Source organism: Fukomys damarensis, unplaced genomic scaffold (genome assembly GCF_012274545.1).
Source record: "Fukomys damarensis isolate Sample0158 unplaced genomic scaffold, DMR_v1.0_HiC HiC_scaffold_39, whole genome shotgun sequence".
NCBI lineage: Eukaryota > Metazoa > Chordata > Mammalia > Rodentia > Bathyergidae > Fukomys > Fukomys damarensis.
Window position 1 is genome coordinate 76,151 of NW_022900951.1, and position 10,142 is coordinate 86,292.

Here is a 10,142-nt window from a genome sequence, read left to right on the forward strand (position 1 = left end):
CCAGGAGGAAACGGCTGAAACGCACTTCTCGGGAGGGAGCTGAGGCGAGAGTCCCGTCCCGGGAGACCCTGGGTCCCAGTCTATCCCGGGAGCTCCACTCACCCGGGCAGGAGCTCCCTTCTCTCCTCTACCTGGGCGGAGGGGAGGGCCCCGGTGCAGGAGCCAATCGGTGACGAGGAGGCGGCTGTACGAGCCGTCCAATCGGGTGAGCCCGACGGGAGCGGACTTCCGGTGTCATAGCGCCCAAGCGCGCGTCCCCAGTATGGCGCTGAGAGTCCCCCGCCAGCTCAGCTTTCTGTGACTTCTGCCGGCCGCCGGCAGCACTCGGAGGACTCGGAGACCGGGACCCGCGCGATGGTGAAGTTGTGGGGCCGAGGCGGGCCGGGGCGGAGTCAGGTGAGGTGAAGGACGCGGCCGGAGCCGGCTGCAGGGAGGTGCAGCTCCTGCTTAGCTCCGGACCCTGGGGCCCTGCTGGATTTTGGTGCTTTTGTCACTTTTTCCCTTGACTGGGTCAGAGTTAGTTCCGGGTCCTCTGCATCCTGTCCCTATTGTGACACTGCCAGCCCTGGATGACGTCTGCTGTGGCCCCAGCACGGCCTCACGTGCACGAGTCTAGGACGGCGAGGGCTTTGGGGAGCCCTTTGCCCTAGTGTGGGTTGGAGTTGGGTGCAGCCGTGGTGGGCTTAGAAAGTTTTCAGCAAGTAGTTTAACAACTCCTTTTGGAGGAGTGACCTACGAGCAGTCTGTGGCTTTCACGGACACAAGTGTGAAACTACAGGCTGTCAGGCTGTTTGCTGTGACAAAGAGGCCTTGTCTCTTCTGCTTCTTAAAGGGCCCAGTCCCTTATCTAACCCTGCCGATAGGTCTCAGATGGCCCTGCATTAGAAGGGTCTTTCTTGGAAATAAGAATAGCTCGCTGATTTCTTGGCAGCATTGTGATGGGTGGCCCTGTGCCTGCTCAATCCAGAGCTCATTCCAGTGTATAGTGATTTCTCGATTATTTAATGGCCGCCTATCGCAGGTGATTCCGTGTTATTTAAAATGCCCATTGAGGTTTCAAACCCATTTTCTTACTGTTGAATGTTTAAAGGAAACAGGGATTTTAGAGAAAAACTAGTGATTTTGCCCTTGAAGTTCCTGGAAACTCGGGAGCTTGGTGGGGAGTGGCTGCACCTTGTAGTACAGAACGCTGCGTTCCATGTTTCCCCAGGAAGGTCATTCTTGGTCTTCTATCTATAGTGGTCTGGCTTTGCGCAGTGGCAGTATCGTAGCCAATGAGGTTTATCCGCGGCGTGATTATTTCTAAGTGAAAACTCTGTAGTACTCTATGTATTCTTATTTTCATTCTTACCACTGTAGCTTACAACCCAATTCTATCTTGGGCCATTTTCCCTAGCTAGGTGCCTTATTCAGAAGGTAGCTAAATAAACTATTATTTACAATCAGACTAATTAAACGAGGCCCTTCAGAGAGTTTAGAATGCTGAGAAATGTGCTGGGGATGTTAATGTATTATCAGTGTGGAAAGAGGTAGTCTTCTATGTCAAAAAAATAATTTAAATCCATTTTATAAGAATTACCCCCCCACCCCACCCCGTATCGGGATTGAATTCAGGACCTCTCCTTTGCCAGGCAGGTGCTGTGCCACTGAGCTACATCCCTGGCCCAAAGAATACCTATTTTTGTAAAATGTACATGTGCTTGTTTCACCATTTGAAAACTTGAGACACAGGGCTACCTGCCTGTCCACCTGTCATAAAACTTGCTAACAAAGGACTTTCCGAATCACAGAATTTACTCTGCCTACCAACCAAGACCTCATTCAACTATAGCCAATCAGGTTAGATTGTGAGGCCACGCACCCACCAAAAAGCAGCACAGTGATGACCCTGTGCATCAGGGATAAAAGGTGGCCCGCTCAGCACTTTCCTTTTTCTGGCTGTGTACCTTCAGCAGAAGTAAAGTTCAACATGAGAAACTTGAAAGTTTATTCTCCTTCTTGTTTGCAGCACAACAGAATTCATGCCCAACACCAAGTTGGGGGTAAATGGTTCTTGCTAAGGACAAATTTCTGAGACAGCTCCCTGTTAAACCCAAACTAAGAAACACATTGAAGTGGGGAATCCATGTGGACATGGACTTGTAATATTGGCAGTGATGAAAAAGGAAAGGGGTGTCATCTCTGAAATATTTGCTATAGTCCTTGCATTGTTTTTAGACATTGATTAAAATTGAAAAAAAGTTTTTTTGGTTTTGTGAGACAAGGTCTCCCTATGTAGTTCAGGCTGGCTTTGAACTTACTTTGTAGGCCAACCTGGCCTCCATCTTGCAGGAATTCTCCAGCCTGAGCCGCCTCCCCACTGCTGAGATGACAGGCATGCATCACCTCACCTGGCTTAAAATTGAAATGCTGATTGAGATGCGCTTTGTATAAAACAAGCACCAAGGAGCCAGGGACTTAGCTCAGTGCCACTGCATCTGCCTTGCAAGCAAGATCCTAATTTCAATGCCTGGAACCACCCCCCCCCCAAAAAAAACAAGCACCAAGGGAGAGGTAAATCTCAGGGTCTACAGGCATATATGGGAAGAGGTCAGATTGCTCTTAGTGGGACAACAATTGAAGGATTGTGTTCTATCTTGGCCTGAGAGTTATCAGAGGTCACCGCCCTAAAGAAATATGTCTTCTGCTGTTATTGATTGTTCACCTAATCATTTGTGAGGTAAAATTGGAAATTAGGAAACTAGTCTTATAGGGTTAATAATAGCGTGAACATCATCATTGAAGTAAAATGAGAAGTTTCTCGTAGACACAAAGATTGTAATGGATGTTTGATTTTTTTTTTATGTGGACTGAACATAGGAATTTGCTGTAAGACACACACACGCACACACGCATGCATGCATGCACACACACACTTTTCTTTTTTGGGTTACTTTTTGGGTGTGTGTGTGTGTGTGTGTGGTACAGGGGATCGAACTCAGGTCCTTGCGCTTGCGAGGCAGGCCACTGAACCGCTGAGCTAAATCCCCAGCCCTGCACTTTTCTTTTTTAATTTTCACACCATGTCTTCCTTAGTCGCCCAGGCTGGGGAGAACTTTTGATGCAGATTGAATTCAGGGCATTTGCCCTGAGCTACATACATTTCTTAATTTTAATATTATTATTTAATTCTGATAGTCTCTGTGATGAATAAGCTGGGGATTGAATTTAATGCTGCTGCCTCAGGCTATGAGAATGGTGTGGTTACAGGTTTGCACAACAAAGCCCAACAAAGCTATGTGGACAGTGAACAATTCTATTTACGAGATAATAATTTTGGGTTAAATTAAACATCTATTTCTTTTTATGTCCAAAATATTGTAATTTGTGTCCTTAGAGGATGTACAGTACCCAGTGTAAGATCAATCTTTAGATTGTTTCACCTCTATGTACCTTTTTGTAAATTTCAGACTAGTGGTGTGTATGTATGCTAATTTTTTTTAAAATGATAATTCTCCCTAGAGCCTGGGACAGCGAACTTAAAACTATTATAATTTCCCAAAGAGTGTAAATATCTATGGACTTTTATAATATGCCACTTGCAGATAATTATTTTTGGAATCTGATTTTGTGGTTGTGTATTAGAACTAGATTCTGAATGTAACAGAATTGTAGTAACTGTGGGTAGTGTGGGTATTGAACTTTGGGCCCACTGTTGGAGAATTTCTTAATGTTCAGCAAAAAAACACACATTTGAATTTTGTTGTTGGGGTTTTTTAGGTACTGGGGATCAAACTCAGGACCTTGTGCTTGCGAGGCAGGCATGGGTTCCACTGAGCTAAATTCTAGGCTGCACATTTAAATTTTGAAGTGAAATTTGGAAAACACACAGTTCAGCATTCAACGAATGAGTGAGTTGTGGTACTTTTCAGAATTCATCCGGTGGAAAATAAGCAATTTTACCCTGGGAGAATGGCTAAGATGCATGTGTGGAAGTTTCCAATTCAAATTTCCTGGTATTGCATATATTTTTTATTTCCTGGGAATGAGTGATGACCGAGACATAAAGTAATCCTGGGAAAAACTTTTATGCATAGAAATGAGATGCTCCATGTTGTGAATCTCATGCTTCCTGGAAACACATGTCTGATGATTTAGGAGGCACTGACCTTCGAGGATGTGGCTGTGAACTTCAGCAGGGAGGAATGGGCTTTGCTGGATCCATCCCAAAAGAAGCTCTACAGAGATGTGATGTGGGAAACCTTTAGGAACCTGGCTGCCATAGGTAAGGAAGATATTGTTTCCTCACATATGAAATCAGAGAGCGTTGGCTGGTGCTCACCAGTGCAGTTTCTTTAGTTGGAAGATGGAGGTGTAAGCGTGGTCACCTTGTACCGTGAATCAGTGAAATGTACTGATTTTCATATAATGCAGTAAGTCGTTATATTTCTGTTTCTGCACTTTAGGAAGAACCTCAGATGAGCAAATTGAAGATGAGTACAACACTTGCAGGAAAAGTCTAAGGTAATTTGCACTCATGAGAAGAATGTCCCTCATCTGTCAGAATATTAAAACAAGCAAGTGCAATCCCCAGTACTGGATAAAGAAAGAGAAAGAAAGCAAAACAAGAAAAAGCAAGCAAACTGTACAAATAAAGTCATGTTCAGTTTTCTTTAATCTTAACAAAATTTCTCCAGGAACTTACACACATTGAATATCTCTAATCTGACAATTGAGTATTTGAAATATTCTGCTATCTGAAATGCAGGTGGTACTGGTATTACGCCAAAGTTACATCTTTGATCCACTGTAAAAGAATAAACAAATTATTTTAAAATTATAAATGTTGATTGAAATTGTATTAAAGCATTGAGTACAGGAGATATCTAATTATATATAGATGTGTTTTTGTTTTGTGTTTTTTTGTTTCGGTTTGGTTTGGTTTTGGGGGGTTTTGTTTTTGTTTTTGTTTTTTTTGGTACAGGGGATTGAACTTGGGTCCTTGCGCTTACAAGGCAGCCCACCGAACTGCTGAGCTAAATCCCCGGCTAAATGTGTATTTTTAAATCGCTTTCATAGCAAACAAATTATATAAGTAATTCTGTAATACTGTGTAATTAAATGTGATGTAGGGGCCGGTGATTTAGCTCAGTGGTTCCACTGCCTACCTCCAAGCACAAGGACCAGAGTTCAATCCCCAGTACCCCCCCCGCAAAAAAATGTGATGTATACATTTAGTATTTTAAAAAATTGTTAATGTTGAGTATGTATTCAAAATGCAAATGAATGTCACTTGTTCTGAACATAGTTATTTTCAAGCAGTTCTCCAAAGCAAACAGTCCATTCGTATTCCAGAATATTCAAAGGCACATCCTCATATTCTTGGTGGAACTCTTAATGTGGAATAATATCTGTGGAAATGTGTATAGAGATTCCACAGAAAAGTAAAAGTAGAAATTGCATTTTATCCAGCTATAGTTTTACTACATATATAATTAAAGTAATCATATTACACTGTTGTATAAACAGATTTATAGTAGATTTAAAAGCTAAGCTCTGGGGCCGGGGATTTAGCTCAGTGGTTCTGCCGCCTGCCAACCTGTGCCTGTTTGTGCCACAAGCACAAGGACCCAAGTTCGATCCCCGGTACAAAAAAAAAAAAAATAAGCTCTGGAAAACCCTAAGTGCTGATTCACAGATGATTTGATTAAGGAAATATGGGATAGTGTGGGCATCAAGGGGCCTGCTTGGAATCTTAACACTCTGGGGTGCTGAGGCAGGAAGATCATATATTCGTGCACACCCTGGGCAGCTTAATGATTGGTGAGACTGTTTTGAAATAAAAAAAATAAGCCTGGGAGTATATCTCAATGCTAAAACTCTGGGTTCAATTTCAAGCACTGAAAAGCATGGTATTTACACATAATGGAATAGTATTCATCCACAAAAAGAATGAAGTGATGTCATTTGCCAAAGCATGGGTGGACCTAGAGCCCATAATGTTAGATTAAATAAATTAGATACAGAAATTTCAATATCACAAATTATATTTTGCATGAGAATCCAGAAACATGGATTAAGGAGAAAAACAAAGGAGAGATGGTAGAAAAGAGAGGGGCAGACATTTTGGAGAGGGTGAAGCACTCAGTGGAGGGGAGTCAGGGAGGAAAGGGCATCCAAAGGCATGGATATATGGAATATGTCTCATCAAGATGTATTACAGTTCCTCAGAGTGAAAGCATTATTAGGCATTATAGATGTGTCAAGTTCAAATTCTCAGATGAATCCTACTGTTGTAAAAGTGTTTCCAAGCCATCATCCATAGTGTATAATAAGTTCATGATTAAATATTCCTAGGGGACTCAAAACAGAACTCCTCATGGTAAATCATAATAACTGAAAGACACTTTTAAATATTGTTGGTTGTTTTGTTACTTTTCCCTTTACAGAAGTGAAGAGGGAGAGAAATCCTGTCAGTATAAATTATGGTATGACAGTGGAGAAATGGTTGTTTGGACTTCAGGTACTAATTCACACATGAAACAGGTTTGTATACAATCAGGTGAAAGCCTTTCCTCTAGAAGGCCCCTCCTTGGTCATTTGTCAGCAGATGGGCCCGTGATGGCTAACACTGAACTCAAATCGCATGAGCAGCAGGGATTTGAAGAGAAGCTGTGTAACTGTAACAAGCATGGGACAACTTGCACAAAACTCCAGTCCTTTCAAAAATGTGCAAAGACAAGTCCTCTGGAGAAACCCCATGAATATATGCCATGTGAAAAACCCTACTCTGATAGTACTGAAGAATGTACTGTTGAAGAAAAGCCATTTGTATGCAAGCAAGATGTAAAATCCTACAGTACACCCAGCGGTGGTCATACTGGGAGGAAATGTCACAGTGAAATGAATACATACAGTTGTATACCACGTGGAAAAGGTTTTGATTCTCACCATGGTATTTGGAAACATGCAAAAGCTCACACTGGAGAAAAACCCTATTTAGGTAAACACTATGGAAAAGCCACTAACAACAGTTCATTTGGTAATTATGACAGCACTCACATTGGGGAGAAACCCTATATGTGTAAGCAATGTGGGAAAGCTTTTGGCACAAAATATAATTGCCAAATTCATGAAAGGAGGCACACTGGGGAGAAACTCTATGTATGTCAGCAATGTGGGAAAGCTTTCAGCAGACAATATAGTTGTCAAATACATGAAAGGACTCACACTGGGGAGAAACCCTATGAATGTAAGCAGTGTGGGAAAGCTTTCAGCACACAAAGTTATTGTCAAATACATGAAAGAACTCACACTGGGGAGAAACCCCATGTATGTAAGCTATGTGGGAAAGCTTTTAGCACAAACAAGGATTGTCAAAGACATGAAAGGATCCACACTGGAGAGAAACCCTACATATGTAAGCACTGTGGGAAAGCTTTCAGCACACACAGTCATTGTCAAACACATGAACGAAGTCACACTGGGGAGAAGCCCTATGTATGTAAGCAATGTGAGAAAGCTTTCAGCACACATGGTAGTTGTCACAGGCATGAGAGAAGTCACACTGGGGAGAAACCCTTTGTGTGTAAACAGTGTGGGAAAGCTTTCATTATACAAAGTCATTGTCAAACACATGAACGAACTCACACTGGGGAAAAACCCTATGTATGTAAACAATGTGGGAAAGCTTTCACAACGCAAAGTCATTGTCAAAAACATGAACGAACTCACACTGGGGAGAAGCCCTATGTGTGTACACAGTGTGGGAAAGCTTTCACTACACAAAGTTATTGTGAAATACATGAAAGGACTCACACTGGGGAGAAGCCCTATGTATGTTCACAATGTGGGAAAGCTTTCAGCACACAAAGTTATTGTGAGATACATGAAAGAATTCACACTGGGCAGAAATCTTATATGTGTACGCAATGTGGGAAAGCTTTCACCACACAAAGTTACTGTGAGATACATGAAAGAATTCACACTGGAGAGAAACCCCATATATGTAAGCAATGTGGGAAAGCTTTCAGCAGAAATAAGGATTGTCAAATACATGAAAGAAGTCACACTGGGGAGAAGCCCTATGTATGTAAGCAGTGTGGGAAAGCTTTCAGCACACATGGTAGTTGTCAGAGGCATGAAAGAAGTCACACTGGGGAGAAACCCTATGTATGTAAGCAATGTGGGAAAGCATTCAGCACACATGGTAGTTGTCAAATACATGAAAGAACTCACACTGGGGAAAAACCCTATGCATGTAAACAATGTGGGAAAGCTTTTAGCACACGTGGTAGTTGTCAAAGGCATGAAAGAAATCATACTGGGGAAAAACCATATGTATGTAAGCAATGTGGGAAAGCTTTTAGCACAAGTGGTGTTTGTCAAAGGCATGAAAGAAACCATAATGTGGAGAAAACCCATGCATGTAAGCTGTGTGGGAAAGCCTTCAGGACATACTATCATGGTCAACTACATGAAGCAACACACTCTAGAACTACTCTAAGCCATATGAAAATACATTCACTACATACATGTACTGTCATACATGAAGTGAATTAGACTTGGGAGCATTATTATTTGTGTAATACTGCAGAAGGCCTTGAACACATTAGAAAATAAGTAAGAAAATTAACAACCTACACAGTCATGCCAACAGCAGTCAGCCTGGAGAGAAGCTCTTTCTTGTACAGTATAAAACCTCTTTCACCAAGACCTGTCATGTAAAGGTACAAGATCCCAATGATGAATGTAACTTCCCTGTATACCTAAAATGTACCAGTAAACTCAATGAGGAAAAAAAATAAACCTTTCAGTTCTCACAGGTATTATTACATATGTGAAAGAATTCATAGTGAAGAGAGTCTGCACATAAGTGAACAATATGAGAAAGTATTTTCTCAATTCAAACGCATGAAAGAGGAGCTGAGGATTTAGCTCAGTGGTTCTGCCACCTGCCTCGCAGGTACAGACTTGAGTTCGATCCCCAGAACCAGAAAAAAAAAAAGAAGTCACACAAAAGGGAAGATACATAGATTATATTTATATAGATATATTTGAAATACATGAAAGAACTCCCACTGAAGAGAAACACTGTAAATAATGTAAAAAAGTATTAATGTGCTTCCCATAACTTGTACAAATTCATAGCAGCAATACAAATACAGAACATGAAAAGTTCATTTTTACATGACTTGTCATGAAATAGCATTACACAGTGGAGAAGTTCATGTCAGTGTATATCATGAAAAAACCTAGAGTCATTTTGGTTTAATATTGCAAATACAGCATTGTGCAAAAACATTAAGGAATGTACACAGGTTCAGATGTCCTGCACGTAAGAGTGAATAATGTATCAAATCCCTTTGAATGTAAGAAGTTCTGTTATAACTCATCTTCAAAATCTTGATCACTTCTCATGTAGTGTAAAACTATAAATGTTAGACAATTAAAGCTGAGATGTCAGTGCTGAGAATTTAGCTCAGAAGTGCTGCTGCCTGCCTCATAAGCACAAGGTTCCAAATTCGATCCCTGGTACCAAAAAGAAAAAATGAGATGTCAATTATTGCTCCAGAGAACACTATCAAGCCAGACATGGTGGTGCATGCCTATAATCACACCACTCAGGAGGCTGTGACAGGAGGATCACTGTGAGTTCGAGACCAGCCTGGGATACATAGTGAGTTCAGGTCAGTCTCAACTGCATAGTGAGACCCTGTCTCAAAAAACCAAAAAAAAAAAAAAAAAAAAAAAAAAAAAAAAAGAAAACACCACCAGAGGAGATGTTCTAAAGCATGAATATTGTAAATTCAGTCTTAAAGTAGATCCCTGGATTAAATAATTTTAAATTGATTTATAAGTGTGCTCACATAATTTTTTACATTCTTTTAAGCAATAGCATAGGAGTTTAATATTGTCTCAAATTAGATATTTGTTTTCCTTTATTTTTCACTGTTAGATGCACAAGTCAATCAACTTGTTTCTTCTTTTTTTCTTTATTCTTTTTTTTTTTTTTACCAGGAAAGGAACTCAGGATCTTGTGCTTACAGGGCAGGCACAGTTCCACTGAGCTAAATCCCTGGTTCCTCTCACAGGAATTTGTAACAGGGTTGAAGTCTTGTTTGTTTGTTTTTTACAAAATTAATTTCTGTTCTTTATAACTA

The 10,142-nt window shown here is 41.0% G+C and overlaps 1 protein-coding gene and 1 pseudogene across 2 annotated transcripts; both read left to right on the forward strand.

Moving 5' to 3' along the window:
• The first annotated feature begins 118 nt into the window (after positions 1-118).
• On the forward strand, positions 119-9,625 carry LOC104859218 (zinc finger protein 709). 2 transcript variants are annotated; one of them, XM_010619744.3, is made up of 5 exons: positions 119-396; positions 4,138-4,264; positions 4,446-4,503; positions 6,429-6,502; positions 6,587-9,625. In XM_010619744.3, exons 1-5 carry the CDS (start codon positions 355-357, stop codon positions 8,539-8,541), a joined length of 2,256 nt encoding a protein of 751 aa, XP_010618046.1. In that variant the 5' UTR covers positions 119-354; the 3' UTR covers positions 8,542-9,625. The 2 variants fall into 2 exon arrangements, with proteins under 2 accessions (XP_010618046.1, XP_010618044.1); XM_010619742.3 differs by having other exon boundaries at positions 6,429-9,625.
• Positions 1,246-1,365, forward strand: LOC117284806 (annotated as a pseudogene).
• Positions 9,626-10,142: the final 517 nt, after the last annotated feature.